The sequence below is a fragment of the Chlorocebus sabaeus genome, chromosome 15, assembly GCF_047675955.1.
Source record: "Chlorocebus sabaeus isolate Y175 chromosome 15, mChlSab1.0.hap1, whole genome shotgun sequence".
Taxonomy (NCBI): Eukaryota; Metazoa; Chordata; class Mammalia; order Primates; family Cercopithecidae; genus Chlorocebus; species Chlorocebus sabaeus.
The window spans coordinates 59,241,188-59,260,743 of record NC_132918.1 but is presented as its reverse complement, the minus strand read 5'-3'; the positions used below and the strand labels follow the sequence as shown (position 1 = coordinate 59,260,743).

Sequence of the window (19,556 nt, the reverse complement as noted above, 5' to 3'; positions counted from 1 at the left end):
CTGACAACCATAGAGCAAGACTATTGGTGCCATTTTCCCAACAGCATGTGCTCACTTTGTGTCTGTGTCACATTTTGGTAATTGTTATAATATTTCCAAATTTTTCATTATTATTGTATCTATTACAGTGATCTGTGATCAGTTATTTTTGATGTTACTATTGTAATTATTTTGGGGTGCTATGAACCAAGCCCACATAAAATGGTGAACTTCATTGATACGTGTTGAATATGTTCTCACTGCTCCACCGACTGGCCATTCCTTCATGTCTCTCCCTCTCCTTGGGTCTCCCTATCCCCTGAGACACTACTCTATTGAAATGAGGCCAGTTAATAACCCTACAATGGCCTCTAAGTGTTCAAGTGAAAGGAAGAGTCACACATCTCTTACTTAAAATTAAAAGCTAGAAATGATTAAACTTAGTGAGGAAGGCATGTCAGTAGCTGAGTTGGGCCAAAAGTTAGGCCTCTTGCACCAAACAGCCAAGTTGTGAATATAAAGTAAAAGCTCTTGAAATTAAAACCGTGAATATACAAATGATAAGAAAGTGAAATAGGCTTATTGCTTATGTGAAGAAAGTTTTAGTGGTTTGGATAAAAGATCAAACCAGATACATCATTCCCTTAAGCTAAAACCTAATCTAGAGCAAAGCTCTAACTCTCTTCAATTCTATGAAGGCTCAGAGAGGTGAGGAAGATGCAGAAGAAAAGCTTGAAGCTAGCAGAGGAGGTTGGTTCATGAGGTTTAAGGAAAGAAGTTGTCTCTGTAACATAAAAGTGTAAGATAAAGCAGCAAATGCTGATGGAAAAGCTGCCAAAATTTATCCAGAAGATCCAACTAAAATCATTTGTAAAGGTGACTACACTAAACAACAGATTTTCATTGTAGATGAAACAGTCTTATATTGGAAGAAGATGCCATCAGGACTTTCCTGGCTTGAGAGGAGAAGTCACTGCCTGGGTTCAAATCTACAAAAGGCAGGATTATTCTCTTGTTAGGGGCCATTGCAGCTGGTGACTTTAAGTGGAAGCCAATGCTCATTTACCATTTCAAAAATTCTAGAGCTCTTAACAATCATGCAAAATCTACTCTGCCCATGCTTTCTAAATGGAATAGCAAAGCCTGGATGGCATCACATCCGTTTACAGCATGATTTACTGAATATTTTGAGTCTACTGTTGAGACCTACTGCTCAGAAAAAAAGATTCCCTTCAAAATGTTGTAGTTCATCAACAATAGACCTAGTCACCTAAAAGCTCTGATGGAGATGTGCAAGGGGTTTTATTGTTGTTTCCACGACTGCTAACACAATATCCTATTCTGCACCCCATGAATCTAGGGGTAATTTTGACTTTCAAGTCTTCTTATTTAAGAAATACATTTCATAAGGTTATAACTATCATTACAGTAGCTTTTCTGATAGATCTGAGAAAAGTAAATTGAAAATTTTCTGGAAAAGATTCATGATTCTAGATGCCGTTAAGAACATGCATGATTCATGAGAGGAGGTCGAAATATCAACATTAATAGGAGTTTGGAAGAAGTAGATTTTAACCCTCTAGGATGTTCAAAACTTCAGTGGTGGGAGAGACTGGAGATGTGGTAGAAATAGCAAGGGAACTGGAATTATAAGTGGAGCCTGAAGATGTGGCTGAATTGCTGCAGCTGATAAAACCTGAATGGATGAGGAGTTACTTCTCATGGATAAACAAAGAAAGTGGTTTCTTGATTCTGCTCCTGGTGAAGATGCTGTGAACACTGTTGAAATCACAACAAAGAATTTAGAATATTTCCTAAATTTAGTTGATAAAGCAGTGGCAGGGTTTGAGAGGATTAACTCCAATTTTGAAAGAAGTTCTGCCATGGGCAAAATGCTATCAGACAGCATCACATGCTACAGAGAAATCTTTCATGAAAAAGGAGTCAATTAATGAGAAACTTCATTGTTGTCTTATTTTTAAAAGTTATCTCAGCCACCCCAACTTTCAGCAATTACCACCATGATCAGTTAGCAACCATCAATATCCCCAGATAAGACCCTCCCCCAGCAAAAAGATTATGACTTACTCAAGGCTCATATGACTGTTGCATTTTTAGCAATAAGGTATTTTTAAATTAAAGTATGTATGTTTTTAGACATAATGCTATTGTATACTTAATAGACTACATTATAGTGTAAATGTAACTTTTATATGCACTGGGAAATGAAAGAATGTGTATGACTTGCTTTATTGCATTGGTTTGGAATAGAACCCAAAATAGCCCTGATATAGGCCTCTATACATATACATATACATATACATATACATATACATATACTTATACATATACGTATGCCTGTATACACACATACACACACAACATACACACACATCAATCATCTGGATAGCAATTGAGTCCTGTATGGTGGAGTCAGAGACACATGGGTTAAAATCTCAGCTCTTAAATTTACTACTTGTGTGACTCTGAGCTAGGTACATAAACTCAGTCGAAAGTAGACATCTCAGGGTTGTGGTAGGAGTTAAACAGAGTTTATTATAATTATTTTTGCATAGTAAGTACTCAACTAGTGGCAGCATCACTCCCAGGTTTGAGTTAAGAAGTTTAATTATTAGTACATGTGATTCTCTGCAAAGTTGTAGCCCCTCTGGAAGGAATTCATAAGTCCTTTAATCTTCTACTGTTGTCTTGTTTTTATGGTACGCTTTCAGTATGAATAAGGTACTACATATAAAACACTGGACAGGCAGGGTATGGTGGCTCACACCTGTAATTCCAGCACTTTGGGAGGCTGAGGCAGGCGGATTATGAGGTCAGGAGATTGAGACCATCCTGGCTAACATGGTGAAACCCCATCTCTACTAAAAATACAAAAAATTAGCTGGGCGTGGTGGCACGCACCTGTAGTCCCAGCTACTTGGGAGGCTGAGGCAGGAGAATTGCTTGAACCTGGGAGGCAGAGGTTGCAGTGAGCTGACATCACACCACTGCACTCCAGCCTGGGTGACAGAGCGAGACTCCATCTCAAAACAAAGCAAACAAAACCAAAATAAAACAAACAAACAAACAAAAACACTGCACACTGTGAAGGGCATATAGTAGGTGTTCTAGAAATGTTGGCTTCCCCATTTGGAGATCTCCCTCTAGCCCTGCTCTGGGCAGAGAAGATCCTAACCTATCAGCAGAACTCTCCTGTCTTTGGGGCAGGGGTGTACCTGGGGAGAGGATAGTGACACTGGACTGCCACAGCTCCACGACTACCCAGGCTTACATTTCTCATTTTATGTTCTTTAAAACATGACATTTTAATTTTTATTTTAAAAGATCACATTTTTTTAATACTTTTTTCCTCTCATCACACCACCTGAACTCTTCCTCTCAGATAGCCCTAACTTCATACTCCTGGAAGAGAGGGTTGCATACATACCTTGCACAGATTGAGAATCACGGTGCCTGAGTTCTTGTAATTCTTCTTCTTGGCTTTGTACTTGGGATTGATACACTCCCACTGCACCTGAAAGAAGGATCATAGCATAAGAATCTGTTCAGGAAAAAGCCGAGTCATTCCATAAAGTCAAACTCCTAGGTGCTGCTGAGGACAAACTGAACTGGAGGGCTGACAAACAGTCTCTACGTGGTAACTCTTGCATCTAGAGGAGCAATAAGGGGGAGTGGTTGAGAGTGAGACTCTGCTGTCAGACTTCTAGGTTAGAATCCCAGCAACTCCACTTCTCTGCTATGTGACTTTTGGTAAGTTACTTGATTGCTCTATGTCTTGGATATCTTCTCTCCAAAATGGAGCTTATAATTATCTCATAGGATTATTGTGAAGACTGATTAATCCATGTAATAAATTTAGAACAGGGCCTGGCACATGTCAATGCTTACTATTAATATGGTCAAATCAAACAGTACAGGGAAGAAGAAATCTGCAGGAATACAGTTGAGTGATGACCAAGTACTAAGTCTTACTGCCTGAGAATTGACTCAAAAGGTTAGTGAATAGTGAATAGTCAGGCTAGAGAAATTTAGTAGGGATAATAATAAATTTACATAGAACTTCACAGAGAGCTAAAATAACGGATTGACATGTGTCCCAACAGTGACACAGTAGATCTCCAAAGGGGCCTTTTTGAGGGATAAGATCAGAGCTACAGGAGTGGCTGGGAATTGAGGAGTCAGCTGGGAACTAAGGGGAATAGGTCTCCAGCCTACAGAAGATTTAATGGGACAAAATCAACTGTGAATCAAATATCCAAGAGTCACTGAATGTTTCTGCCCACCAGCCTATGAAAGCTGAATCTCTGGATTTCTACTCAAGAGACAAAATTTCACTACCTGAGAATTAGAAGTGTCTGAAAATGAAGTAGTTTCTGAGGCAGATGCAAATGGATAGGCTGACATAGCAGTGGCCTCCGATAATCGATTCCTCTCAGTGTCCATGCATTTGTGTAGCTCCCTCCCACAATGATGAGGCATTTAGTTACATGACTCGTTTTAGCCAATGGGACACTAGCAAATGTGATATAAGCACCAGCTTGAAAAGTACCTGTGTACTGGGACTGGCTCCTCTCTTGCTTCTGGGAAGTTTTCAGGGCCATATTAAAAAGCTTACAATGGTCTCTGGCAGGATAAAAGTACACCTGGAGAAATATCCTGGCCATCCTTGCTGCTGAGGCACAAATGCGTGAGTGAGTTCTGTTGGCACCACATGGAGCACTATGTGAAGCAGAGAATTCAGCCAAAATTGCCAACCCAGAGAATGTTGAGTACATAGTGATTGTTGTTTTTAGCCAGGAAGTTTTGGGCTACTTTTTCACTCAGCAACAGGTAAGTGATACTGTAGTTTCTCATCACTGGAAGGTGCCAGCAGGACTGGGCAACTACATAGGATTTAGAAGAGGGAGATCTTATACCAATGAAGGGTCCTCTATGACTCCTTCAAAATGTGGAATTCTTGGGTGAAAGAAAGAAAGAAGAAAACATGCAAAGCAGAATCTAAAATCAGACCCCTAGCCTTGTTTTTGTCATTTAAAGGCCTAATCTCCTAATCTGTCCATAATGAATGTTGTCTTTCTTTCCTCCCTCAGATTTTCTTCTCATTTATTCTCCAAGTGGGTAGAACTTGATAAACAAGAATTAAAGTCCATCTCAAAGTTAATTTAGTATTTCTAGACAAAAGAGCCCAAGTTCCTCCTAAACCAGTCAAAACTGATATTGTCTTTTGCCCCAAAGCTTCCTCTAATATTTTAGTAAAACAGGTGGCTTAGGGATTTACCTAACAGTTGGAAAGAAAAGACACTAAAATTAGCTGTGCCATTTTTTGTCATTCTCAATGATTTCTATTAATCTCAATTTCTTCCATCAAGCAGGATATATTGAGTTAAAGATTTCAAATTCTATTTCAAATTCTATTAAAAATTGTAGTGATCATTCATGAAAAGTCTACTCACTTCCTTCTCAGGGTAAGATGAGCAAGTATGGGTTAGGCAGGAGAGGGCTCCAAGGAAGTTGAATCAAACCTGTAGATACTTGGGGTCCTTGTGCTTTTGATGTGGGTAGGGGGTCCTGATGGACCAGATCTAAATAGTTTGCATCTATCTTGGGATGAAGTTGGCATATAACTATGGGCTACGCACTTTACTTTCCCAATCCCATTTAACTCTCCCCATAGCCTGCTTTGACAGATGGAAGATGAGGCTCAGAGAAGAGAAGGGACTTTCCCAAGTCATACAGGTGGTAACTGGTAGACCTGGGATTCATACCCACATCAGTCTCATTCCAAAGCCTGGACTATTAACCACAATGCCTTCTTCCTTCTTCTAGAAGGTTTTGGAGTAGCTTTTCTATTCTTGCAAGTATCCCCTTTGGCCACCCCAAACTAAGGATGCTTATAAATGTTATTCAAGAATTAATCAAAGTTAATTAATAATTTACCCTGTACCTATAGAATCATAACCCCCACAGGAAAAGGAAAGTTGAAAGATACTGTCTCCTGTTTTTCTCTCTGATGCTACATACTGACATTCCTCAGGGTTCGAGCCTCCTATAACCTCTCTTCAATCCCCTCTCCCTAGGTGTACTCATCCATTCTCTTGATTTTAAATGTCCTCTCTTAGTTGATGGCTCCTAAAGTATATTTACAGGTAAACGTCTCCTCTGAGTATCAGTTTTTGAAACCAAATTTTGAAAACTTCCCCATAAACTGGACCTCCCTACCACAATTCTTCCTCACCTCAGGAAATGGCACCATTTAATCATCTATCCTTGAGTCAACAATTTCCTCCTTCCCTTACTCCCTATATCCAAGCCTTCAACAAACCTTGTAGCTCTTATCTCCAAAATACGTCTTAAGTCTCTCCAACTTATCTCTATGACTATTTCCTTAACCCAAGTTATTATCACCTCTTATCTATAGTAGTAGCCTCCTAACAGATCTCCCTCGTCTCTCTTTAATTATCTACACAGTAGCAAAAGTAATATTTTAAAAAATTAAAACCAGTCATGTAATTCTCTAGCTAGAACCCATTGCAGCACTGTCCAGTAGAATTTTCTCAATAATTGGAATATTCTGAATCTGCACTATCTAATATGGAAGCCACCAGCCACATGAGACTATTGAGCATTTGAAATGTGGCTGGCGTGACTGAGGAACTTAATTTGTTATTTAATTTTATTTTAATTAATTTAAATTTAAATAGCCACATGTAGCTAGTGGCTACTGTATAGGAAAGCACAGCTTGCTCATGATCTTATCACATTTAGAAGAATCTGCTTTTCCTGGCCTCTGCCTCCATCTCTGACTACATCCTATGAATGGCTCTTTCACTCTCTGCTTCAGATACACTGGTCCCTTTCCAGGTCCTCAATCACACCAAGCTCATCCCTGCCTTTGTATTTTGCACTACTATTCCTTTCGCTTCAAATGCTTTTCTCTCACTCATTACGTGTTGGCTTCTTTTTAATCCTTAAGGGGCCTCAACTTAAATGTCAGATTATCTTTTCTATATGCACACTTTTATAATGAAACTGGTTCCGTTTTGTAATAGCGTTTGTCACAAATTGTAGTTGTATTTTAACTTTTTTTATGTGTGCTTCTATTCTATTCTGACTCTCACCACTCTGTAAGCTTCAGGAGGGCAGGGACCATGTCAGCATTGTTAGTCATGGCACATTTAGAGCCTGGCAGAGTGCTTGGAATTTGCTAGGTGCTACTCGATAAATATCGTAGAATCAATAAATAAGAGAATATTTCCCACTGTATAAATACACCAAAACAGTGGCTAGGTAGTTAAACTAAAGTTTTTCTGGTATCTCAGTGACACAGAAAAGCACATTAGCATATGGTCCATTTCCTCAATGGAACTTAAAAGATCTGTTTGAAAGCATTATGTTTTGGTATATTTCATTTATGATATGTGTTACATTCTTACTTTTAATATTTAATTAATAAGATGAAATATTTCCCCTATTTACTGCTTGAACAATTTCTATTCATAGAAGTAGATAAGGCAAAACTTTATAAAACTCTTTAGAACTCTAGCAGGTGGTATGAATGCTGTCATTGATTTAGTAGCTAAATAGGACTACTTCTGCATATTCAATAGAGCAATATTCTCTAGCTATATTCCTTATTATCTTGGGAATGACTTCCTTATAATTTAGTGTTGGTTTTAACTGTGCCTCTGAAACTCTGCATCTTGGCTTGTGGGTGATGGTCTCTGTGTGTTTGACAAGTCTCTTGTAATGCTGAGTACCTAATAGAGCATTTACAGCAGGTTTTGCAGGAGCTAAGGGGAAAGCTGTCACTGTTTCCATTGAGTTTCCAGACCAAAGGTATGTGTTCAACAAATAGTCTGATTCAGATTAAGTTTCTGAATCTAAAAAAAGTTAGTTCATTTCCATGCAGTCTGCCTGTATCCTGACCTTACATATGAGAGAGTTGAAAAATGAGTTGGGGCATCTCTAATTAGCACTTCTGATCAGAACAGGCACAGAGTATTATCTCTAAAGAAAAATACTTTCTCAAAAGCACTGGGCCCTCTGCTTTCACTCCTTTCTGCTCCACGAGGACAGTGAACTCCAGAGTAAGAATAGCAGGTATCTTGGGTTGAGTTCACCAAGAAGCAAACTTTGAGGCAAGAATATAAGTGCAAGTAGGCCATCTGGGAGGTGATACCAGGAAGCATGAATAGAGGAGTGGGAAATTAGATAGAGAAGGCAACCCAGAAATGGTGCATTATCAAGTCAGTTACCACTGTGGACAACTAGGGCCTGCTGGGGAACTCCGGGAAACTGTATAGAGCACACACCTCAGAGTTTTGCCAACTGAAGGGCAAGGGAGCTGGGGTATTTATACCCCAACTTCCATAAGTTATTTGTTGAGGGCTACCTCCTGTTACATCTTCTTCCACACTTCTAGCTTGCTTTGGGCATGGATAAAACAGGCTCCAGCAGATAGAGAAAGCCCCCGGGCAAAGAGTTATTTCAGCTGGAAATTGGGCAAGTGAACAATAAACAGGTAACAGGAGAAGTTGCATGATTCGGGCCCAGATGACTATCCATCTATTTATTTATCTATCCATCTAGATATTATATGATATGAAAGTGTGTGTATCTGAGGGAAGTTTAGGTTTCTGTGTGGGGCAATGTGTCTTAGTGGTATGTGGTAGTGTTTGTGTACAGGTCTTGGCATCAAGTGTGTAAGAGTAAAATGATGGGACTAGAAGAAAACCTGGTACCCATATGAAAATTTGGAGGATTCAAATAATTTCTCCAAAGCATGAAATTATTATTAATGTAGACCTAGAAAATATAGACCTAGAAAGAATACTACTGTTAATAGCAGATATTTTGGAAACGCTAGCTATGTGCTGGGTGCTCTGCTAGCACCTTGGATTGTCTCATTTAATCTTCACAAAATTCTATGAGGTAGGTACAATTATCACTCTTACATTTTTAGGAGAGCAAAATGAGGCATGGAGAGATTAAGTCACATTTTCAAGGCTACACAGCTAAAGGAAGTTAGAAATACTCTCATCTAACCTTTCCATTTTACTAATGGAGAAACTAACGTTTGGGGTCAGTGTCTTGTCCAAGGACATGCAATTGCTTTGGATTGGGCTAGTTCTAGAATCTAGGTACTCACATCCTACCATGTTCCCTTCTTATCACACTTAATCATACATTGATGTTTTGCTTCTCACTGTTTCATTTGTAGCTGGGTTCTAAGGATGCATCATAGAGACTTGAGGCAAAACCAAAAGTGGTTGACCATGTACCTGTTTCCCTTCCATTGCTCCTCTCATCTCCTTGAATGTCGAGGTGAATTCTCCAATGAAGTCATGCTTGCCATTGGAGTCCCAGTCCCATACTATGCACTGTAAGAGAAAACAATTATTTTTCTTAAAAAATTAAGAATGTAGCCACAGCAGCTGAAGGCAATGTGAGCTTTATGAGAAGGAGTAGATGAAAGATGTTTGGTCTGGAACCAAAGCCTGGGAGTCTAAGATTGGAGCATGTGGGATGTAATTCTGGTTTCTCTAGCCCTTTACTTGGACTTTTTGCCACAATCTGCAAATGGCCCTGTGATGCAGCAGTGACTACAATGATTTGCCCATTTTTTAGATAAGGCCAGTAAGACCCAAAGGAGATAAGCGACTTGCCAAAGGGACCTTCTCATGAATGAAAACCTGGGACTTGAAGGCAGGTGCCCTGCTTCCAATTCCAGTACTCTTTTATGCATAGCAGATAGCCTCCCTGGTTTACATTGGCATTAGATGCGTGAGTCTATGTATATAGCTTTCACATGGCAGCTCCTGCTTCATGATTTGAGTGGGGCCATATTAATCACATTTTTCTTTTTCTATTTTTTTTCTGAACACAAAATAGCAATGACAACACAAATTATTAGGAAGGCAAAAAATCTTTAAACGTACCTACGTGAAAAATGGTTGGAAAATAGTGCACAGACAATACCAGATATTTACCACACTGGTAAATATTTTGCACCCATCACACACAAGATGCAACCATTCACTTCTAACAAAAGGGCTAAATCCTCAGCTCCCGAGTGATACTTTTTAGAGTGACTAGCCTGAATCAGCAGCAATCCCTCTGCTTGGTCACATATCTAAATGAAGAAGAAGGTCTCCATGTATTCCAAGGGTGGAGGCTGGACTGGAGTCTTAAGCACTTTAGATATCGTTTCTACATCTTAAGCCAAAGATTTGCAGGAAAGAATATCAGACCTCAAATAAGAACAAGGCAGCAAAGGGGACCTTTTGCTCAGAGGTTTTCCTTGGAATATTGGGGCTCTAAGAGGCAGCTTAGTTCTTCTTCAGGGCACAGATCCCACTGGCCAGTCTTGCCTGAAAAATCTGACTTGGTAATCTGTTCCCAGATCCTGCAGGATGCCTCACAGATCTACAATATGATCTGTCTAGAATGAAACATCGTTTCCTCCTAAATTTATTCCTACTCATTTATTTTCTGTCACAGTGAATTGCATCAACACTCATCCAGTTGCTGCAAACAGAAAACTGGGCATCATTCCTGATATTCCTCTCTCCACTCACTCTCCCACACCAAGTCCTCTCCATTCTGTCTCCTAACTATGGCTTGACTCCAGCACTTCACTCTATTCCTACTGCTTCTTCTCATCTGCATTACTGCAACAGTCTCCCAGCTTGTCTCCTTGTCTCACTTGTACTCCCATGCCCCTTAGAACCCACTAATTATGTTAATTCCCTGCTTAAAATCAAAATGTATATAGGCTAGCAGGTCTTCCAAGGTCTTTCATGTTCTGACTCCCTCAGTACACCCAAATTCACTCTTTATGATCCATGCTTACTGTATTAGTCAGGGTTCTCCAGACGGACAGAACTAATAGGATGTGTGTATGTATGAAAGGATGTTTATTGGGGAGAATTGGCTCACACAATTACAAGGCAAAGTCCTGTCATGTTAGGCTGTCTGCAAGGTGGGAAGAGAGAAGCCGGTAGTGACTCAGTTCAAATTTGAAAGTCTCAAAACCAGGGACACTGACGGTGCAGCCTTCAGTCTGTGGCTGAAGGTCTGAGAGCCCCCAGGAAGTCACTGACACAAGTCCCAGAGTCCAAAGGCCAAAGAACCTGGATTCTGATGTCCAAGGGCAGGAAGAGTGGAAGGAAGCATCTGGCATGGGAAAAAGAAGGAAATCAGAAGACTCGGCAGGCAAGCAAGGTTATACCACCTTCTTCCACCTGCTTTGTTCTAGTCATGCTAGTAGCCAATTGGATAGTGCCTCTTCCTCTCTCAGTGATCTTCCTCTCTCAGTCCACTGACTCAAATGGCAGTTTCCTCTGGCAATACCCTCACAGACATACCCAGAAACAAGACTTTTCTAGTCACCTAGGTATCCTTCAATCCAATCAGGTTGACCCCTAATATTAACCCTCACACTTACAGTCTTTGAAAGTTTCTCTAAAATGTGGTTGGTAGGAAAGAAAAACATTTGCAATGACCTTTTTAAGACATCAAGAAAAACTAATTTCTCAGCTTCTGCTATCTCTTTAAATATGGAGGATTTGGCAGATAATTATTTTGCCTAAGAAATATTAAGAAGCCCTTTGGTTAGGAAGGAGAATGCATTAGAATAAATAAGAATGGAAGAGATTAAGACAAAAGGAGCTAAATTTCTCTGCTGAAAAAAGTAATGGTCAAGTTGAATTTTCTCTTTGATAACAACTGGAGATACAGAGGTGGGACCAAGACATGAGAACTGAGAAGAAATTAGGGTGGGTTTCCTCAGAGGGCTGAAGATGGACCCAAGTTTGGGGTGGGAGGAGGGGAGAGACAGGTAAGGAATTTTTGAAACTGTGATGTCTAATTTTCAAGGTGAGATTATTTATATACGTCTCCCTTCTGTTCCCCCTCTCCCAACTTGCCCTTCTTCCATTAACCCCAACACTCTAGCAAACCTGCTACCCATAACATCATTATGCTGATGGTGACTTGGAGAATAAAGGAGAGGGGCTGTGTCCATATTGTGGGGACAAAGCAGACCAGAGTGCAGTGTGAGATGGCCCACTGCAATGACTGAGAACTGAATGGTGAGCAGGACTGTGGAGAGACAGCTCGACAGGTAAATCTAGGGGTGGAACTTTACAGAAATACTGTGGAGTGGTGGAGCTCAACAGAAATACCGTGGCTATTCTGCCAACCTGAGTCCCTAAGTGAGGGTAGCATAGAACTCTCAGATGACCTATATGTAGGTAAGAAATAAACCTTTCAGTCACTGAGATTACTGCAGCATAACTTAGTCTAAGAACCATCCAAGTACTTAAAGTACTGTCATAGGAATAGGTATTATAATTTATTTTTTTCTGATTCCAAAAGTAGGAAAAACAGAATTTGAAGAGGTTACAAAGAAGTAACAAAGGAAGCATTTTCCAATAAACTTGTACCAAACAAAAGAACCTGTTTGTTAAAAAGTGTTTTATTGCTGGAAATGTTCAAGCAGAAACTGCAGGACCACATGCAAAAAACACAGTAGAGAAAGTCAAGCAGACAGTTACAAAAATTTCGTGGGATGTTTTTGAACTTTCTTCTAATTCAGAGATGCTAAGATTAGTTCTAGTTGCATAGGATGCAAAATGAAGTCAATGAAAGGCTTAGCTCATTCTGCTTGAAATGCTATGCAATGCAATGTAGCTTTGATAGGAGTGATGGGACCCCTTTAATTCAAGGTAGGATGAAGTTCTACCTCATTTTTCAATGAACAGTGGAACAAATAAATGATTCAGTCATTTGGAAAATTGCTCAGGATGTGCACTGTGATCATCACATTGTAGAACACTGAATTGATCTGCTGTTACAATCAGGTGCTTTTCTCTCGGTGTGCCAGCCCCTCCTTATTGACCCTGGCACTCACACACTCCTTACCTGGAGAAAGGAGTAGAAGAAAGCTTGCTGGGTTTAGACATAGAAAGAGGAAGAAGAGTGGTTCCTGGGACCTTGTATTTGAGGCTCATAACATTGCCTGATAGTAAGTACAGCCCACTAAATGCCTGCATTTGACATCAGACACTTACTCTTTTACCTTTGGAAGGAGCAAATAAAAAGGCAAAGGAGGCAGAAGCCAATAGAAGAAAAGAAGTGGGAGCAACCTTTTTAACACTCCCCTGAAATGGGAAAGAGGAGGAGTTCCCTTCTTTAGGGGACAGGGCACACATCCCATTCACCCCTTCTTTGCTCTCCATTAGATTTCCCATCATGCTTTGGTGAATTACCGTTCCCCCTTAAACTGCCAACCTCAAGTCTTTAAGATGTTTGCAATGTGCTCTCTGGCTGGGGCAGAAAGGTAGTGACCACCAGGCCTCCCTGAGCTGGAAGATGAGTCAGGCTTGACAGAACTCCGTCGGGGGCCTCTCAGCAGCAGGCAGTGCTGCTTACAGGGGCCTGTTTCTTCAATCAGCTAGCATTCCTCATCAGGGCAGTTGCAGAATTTCATTTTGACCTTCCTGAGACAGGATCCCAAAGGAAGAAAGACACAGTGAAGCAGACAGATAAAAACACTGTCTTTCCTTCTCTCCCTGGCATGAAGCAGGCTCGTGACAGCTCTGATACAGCTGACAAAGGAACGCATCTTGGTGAAAAGTCAACTGATGAACCACCCTGCAGAAAAACTGAGACAGAGGCAGAGTCCTTGGTGTGAATCAATAAGAAGGCCTTGACACATCTGTGAGAGCACAGCACCTCAAAACTACCTACAAGCCAGAAAACCTTCTCAGGTTCTTACATCTCACAGAGCAGTTTAGGTATAAAATCTTTTAAAATGCATAAGCTTGACAGATGGTCTAATTAACCCCCTCCTTTTACAGAAAAGAAAATTGATGACAGATAAGTGACTTCTGCCAGTTCACCCAGTACAGGTTGGACTAAAATCCGGTTTTCATACCTCCTTGATTTCGTCACTACCACACAAACACAAATTATAGTAGTTATAAAGTATATAGTGTGTACTTTGTGCCAGACATTGTTCAGAGCACTTCATACATATTAACTCACTTAACCCACAGAACTTATTGTATGCTTATTTTACAGATGAGGAAACTGAGGCACAGAAAGATGAAGGAACTTTCCTGAAACTACACAACTAACACTAGGTAATCCTTCAACTATAGGATGTTAAGCATCATAGCTTGTCTTAACTGAGCATCTTTTACAAACCCAGGCCATTTGTGTTTATGGTCTTTAATTCTTCACAATAACCATGACATGACAATATTATTACCATTTACAGGTTAACTGCCATTCACAGATGCCATTTACAGGCTGGGAGAGGGAATGTGACTTGACTAGACACCTGGTAAGTGACAAAGGTGAATCTGAACCCAGGTGTCTAATGTCATAGCTGACACACACACACACACACACACACGCATACATACACATGTATATGTTGTTGTTATGCCATGCTACCTCTTAATAGAAGTAGGAACTTAGAATCAAGGTCTCATGAGTCTGCTCTGTGTAAAATCCCCATTCTTTGAAACTGTAAACTACTAGAATCCTCTAAGGTTTAGTGGGCACACCAAATAATACAGAGAAAGAACCTGCTCACTGTTTCCACACAAAAGGATGCAAAGGCAAGTAGTCTGTGCATTGTCCCTGGGGTCCTCAGCTCTGTCGGTAGAATGCATGGATAAGTGGGTCTGAGGTATTGGGTTACTCCCTTCTACTCTTGTTTTATGATTGCCTTGAACCCATTAAAAGAAATGTGCTATGCCAACTTATTGTACACTAGCTTTTGTGATGGTCAGCTTCATGTGTCAACAAGGCTAACTGGCTAACAGTTCCCAGTTATTCAATCAAATAATAATCTATTTTATATATGTGGTTACACAGTTTATAATCAGTTTACTTTAAAGTAAAGAAGGTTTTGTGGTTCCATATGAATTTTAGGGTTGCTTTTTCCATTTCTGTAAAAAATGCCTTTGAGATTTTTATTGGAGATAACTTCAAATCTATAGATTACTTTTGTAGTATGGACATTTGAACATTAAGTCTTTCAATTCATGAACATGAAAGGTCTTTCCATTTATTTGTGTATTCTTTGATTTCTTTCATCAATATTGTGTAGTTTTCAGTGTGGAAGTCCTTCAACTCTTTGGTTAAGTTTATCCCTAAGTATTTTATTGTTCTTAATGCTATTGTAAAAGGAAGTGTTTTCTTAATTCCCTTTTCAGATAGTTCATTTTAAATATATAGAAAGGTTACTAATTCTTGTATGTTGATTTTGTATCCTGCAACTTTATTTTATCCTGAATTCCTTTATTAGATTTAACAGTTTATTTTCATGAAGACTTTAGGGTTTAGTATATATAGGATTATATCACTTGTAAACAGAGATAACTTTACTTCTTCTTTCTGATTTGTTTGCCTTTTATTTCATCTATCCTAATTGCTCTGGCTAGAATTTTCAGGACTATGGTTTTTTTTTTTTTTTTTTTGATGGAGTCCTGCTGTCTCGCAAGGCTGGAGTGCAGTGGAATGATCTCAGCTCACTGCAACCTCTGCCTCCAAGGTTCAGGTGATTCTCCTGCCTCAACCTCCCGAGTAGCTGGGACTACAGGCACACACCACCATGCCCAACTAATTCTTGTTTTTTTTTTTTTTTTTTTTTTTTTTTTTTTTAAGTAGAGACGAGGTTTCACCATGTTGGCCAGAATGGCCTCCATCTCTCGACTTCGTGATCTGCCCGCCTCCGCCTCCTAAAGTGCTGGGATTACAGGCATGAGCCACCATGCTGGCCTGGTCTTCCAGGACTATGTTAAATGGAGATGATGAGAGTGGGTATACTTGTCTTCTTCCTGATCTTAGCGGAAAAGCTTTTAATTTTTTTACTATTGAGTATGATGTTAGCTGTGAGCTTGTCATAGATGGTCTTTATTATACTAAGGTACATTTCTTCTATACCTAGTTTGTTGAGTGATTTTATCATGAAAATGTATTAAATTTTTTTCAACCCAGAATAGCCAAAATGATCTTGAGAAAGAAGAACAAATCTGGTGACATCACATTTCCTGATTTTAAAATATATTACAAAGCTACAATAATTAAAATAGTGTTTATTGGCATAAAGATAGGCAAATAGACCAATAAAACAGAATATAGAGGCCAAAATCAAAACTATGCATATATATTCAACTGAACTTTGAGAAGGGAGTCAATAATACACAATGGGGAAATGATAGCTCTTCAACAAATTGTGTTTGGAAAACTGGATATTCATAAAAAATGAAATTAGACCTATACCTTATATCATACACAAAAATCAGCTCAAAATGGATTAAAGACTGAAACATAAAACATGAAACCATAAAGTTCCTAGAAGAATGCATAAGGATAAAGTCTTGACGTTGGTCTTGGCAATTATTTCTTGGATATAATGATAAAAGCATGGGTAATAAAAGCAAAAATAGACAGGTAGGACTACATCAAACTAAAAGGCTTCTGCACAGCAAAGGAAATAATCAACAGAATTAGTGGGCAGACTACGGAATGGCATAAAATATTTCCAAACCATGTAGCTCATGAAGGGTTAATTTTCTAAATAAATAAGAAACTCCTACAACTCAATAGCAAAACAAACAAATAACTCAATTTAAAAATTGACATAAAGCTTGGATAGGCATTTCTAACAGAAGACATACAAACGGCCAACAAGTGTATACAAAGGTGCTTGGCATCATTAATTATCAGGAAAATGCAAATCAAACTCCAATGAGATATCACCTTACACCTGCTAGAGTGGCTAATATTTTTTAAAATGCACTCACACAAAAGATAACAAGTATTGGTGAGGATGTGGAGAAATTGGAACCTTGGTACATTGTTTTTGGGAATATAAAATGGTGCAACAGCTATAGAAAACAATATGGAGGTTCTTCAAAAAATTTAAAATAGAATTACCATATGATTCAGCAATCCCACATCGGGGTAGATAGACAAAAGAAGTGAAATCAGCATGTTGAACAGGATGTCTGCACTCTCAGGTTCATTGCAGCATTGTTCATAATAGTGAAGATATGGTAATAACCTAAATATTCACTGATGAGTGAATGGATAAAGAAAATGTGGCACATATACATACAATGGAATATTATTCAGCCTTAAAAAAGAAGGAAATCCTGCCATTTCTGACAACAGGGACTGTGTTAGTCTGTTCTTACACCATTATAAAGGAATACTTGAGGCTGGGTAATTTTCAAAGAAAAGAGGTTTAGGTTGGCTCATGGTTCTGCAAACTATACAGAAAGCACGGTACTGCCATCTGCTTCTGGTGAGGGTCTCAGGAAGCTTGCAGTCATGGGGCAAGGTGAAGGGGAGCCAGCAAGTAACGTGGTGAGAGCAGGAGCATGAGAGAGTGAGGGAGGAGCCAGGCTCTTTAACAACCAGCTCTTGTGTGAACTCAAAGCAAGAACTCACTCATTACAGCAAGAAGGGCACAAAGCTATTCAGGAAGACTCCACCCCTATGACCCAAACACCCCCCACCAAGCCCCATCTCCAACATTGGGAATCACATTTCAACATGAGATTTGGAAAGGACGAATATCCAAACCATAGCAGGGGTGAGCGTGGAGAACACTATGTTAAATGAACTAAACCAGTCACAGAAGGACAAATACTACATGATTCCACTTATGTGAAGCACATACAATAGTCAAACTGATAGAAGCAGAGAATAGTGGTTGCCAGGGGCTGGAAGGTGGGGAATTGGGGAGTTGTCATTCAATAAGTACAAAGTTTTAGTCATGTTAGATGAATAAGTTCTAGAGAGGTAATACACAACATAGTGCTTGTAGAGAGAGGTAATACACAACATAGTGCTTATAGTGAACAGTATAGTATTGCGCACTTCACAATTTGTTGTGAGTAGATCTCACGTTAAGTGTTCTAACAAACAAACAAAAACAAAAAATAAGTAAATTGATACAAGGAAACTTTTGGAGGTGTTGGATATGTCAATTAGCTTGTGATGGTATCACAGGTGTTTGCATATGTCAAAAGTCAAATTATGCACATTAAGTATGTACAATTCTTTATATACCAATTATATTTCAAAATAGCTATTAAAAATTAAGTAAAGCAAATTTTTTTCAATAATCTGGATGGGCCCGATACAATTAATTGAAAAGCCTTAAAAGGAGCACTGAGGCTTTTCTGAAGGATAAATTCTACCTGTGGACAGGATCTTCAGCTCCTGCCCTAGAATTTCCAGTCTGCCCTTCCTGATGGCCTCATATACAGACTTTGGACTTGCCTAGCCAGCCCCCACAATTACATTAGCCAATTCCTTGTCATAAATATCTTAATATATGTACATCCTCATGGTTCTGTTTCTTGGGAGGAACTCTGACTGATACAACCTTCTTTACCTCTTCCCTGGTTTTCATGTAGTAACATTCTGAAATGAGTTTTCAGTGACACACAATTGGTCCTCTCATACTAAAATGCCAACATTTATTGAACACTCACGTTGTCCCAGGTGTTGTTGTAAGCATTTGTCATGCTTTGATTCATTTAATCTTCACACTAATCCTCTCAGTGAGACATTATTATTATCATCCCTACTGAATAGATGAGGGAACTAAGAAACAGAGGGGTTAACCAACTACTGCTGCTATAGAATATCCAAGATCAGAAAACCAAACACAGCATGTTCTCACTCATAAGTAGGAGTTGAACAATGAGAACACACGGACACAGGGAGGTTAACATCACACACCAGGGCCTGTCGGGGAGTGGGGGGGCTGCTAGGAGAGGGCTAACATTAGGAGGAATACCTAATGTAGGTGACGGCTTGATGGGTGCAGCAAACCACCATGGCACGTGTATACACATGTAACAAAACTGCATGTTCTGCACATGTAACCCAGAACTTAAAGTATAATAATACTAACAAAAAGAATATCCAGGGTATTGAAAATGTGACTCACTTTGACATCAGAGTTCAAAGGATCTGAATCTGATTCAGTTCCTGGTGGGCAGAAACCAGCTGTCCAAACTGTGATCATCAAATAACGTAACTGCTGCTCATCAGTGCACAATTCTCATAAAGGAAATATGTTCTTTTTCTCTTGGCTTTAAAATTTTTACTTTTTTAATGTTACAACTTGTCATTTTTTTCAGGTAAAGCAGAAATATCTGTCAAATTTCTCCTGGCTCCTTAGTCATACCACACTCTAAGCTTCCATGTAATCCGTTTATATTTGCTTTAACATATTGCTAAGTACATGGTAAGCATTGGCTTGTGAGTATATCCACCACTTGAAGGACTTCTGATCACTGAGATTTTTATCAAGGTTAGCACAGTTTTGGGGCACAAGTAAGAACTCAGATAAATATTTGATGAGTAAACATAAAAGGCTTTTCTCCCTGAGTTGAGTCTATGACAATTCTCTGAGTGGCCCTGTCTCTGCACTGCAAAGGGAAGGAAAGGTATTGTAATAAACTGGTTAATTATTATTTAAAGAAGGCAATCAAACTGAATAATATGCTTTAATGGTT

At 39.3% G+C, this 19,556-nt stretch overlaps 1 protein-coding gene across 4 annotated transcripts in view; it reads right to left on the bottom strand.

The window, feature by feature from the left end:
• The window catches only part of CPNE4 (copine 4), a 525,340-nt gene that overhangs the window by 58,119 nt on the left and 447,665 nt on the right, over positions 1-19,556 (bottom strand). For all 4 annotated transcript variants that reach the window (XM_008009121.3, XM_073023607.1, XM_073023606.1 and 1 more), the window contains exons 8-9: positions 9,282-9,380; positions 3,428-3,514 (exon numbers count right to left, since the gene is read on the bottom strand). In XM_008009121.3, coding sequence (XP_008007312.1) covers positions 3,428-3,514; positions 9,282-9,380 — 186 coding nt within the window. The remainder of the gene's footprint in view (positions 1-3,427; positions 3,515-9,281; positions 9,381-19,556) is intronic.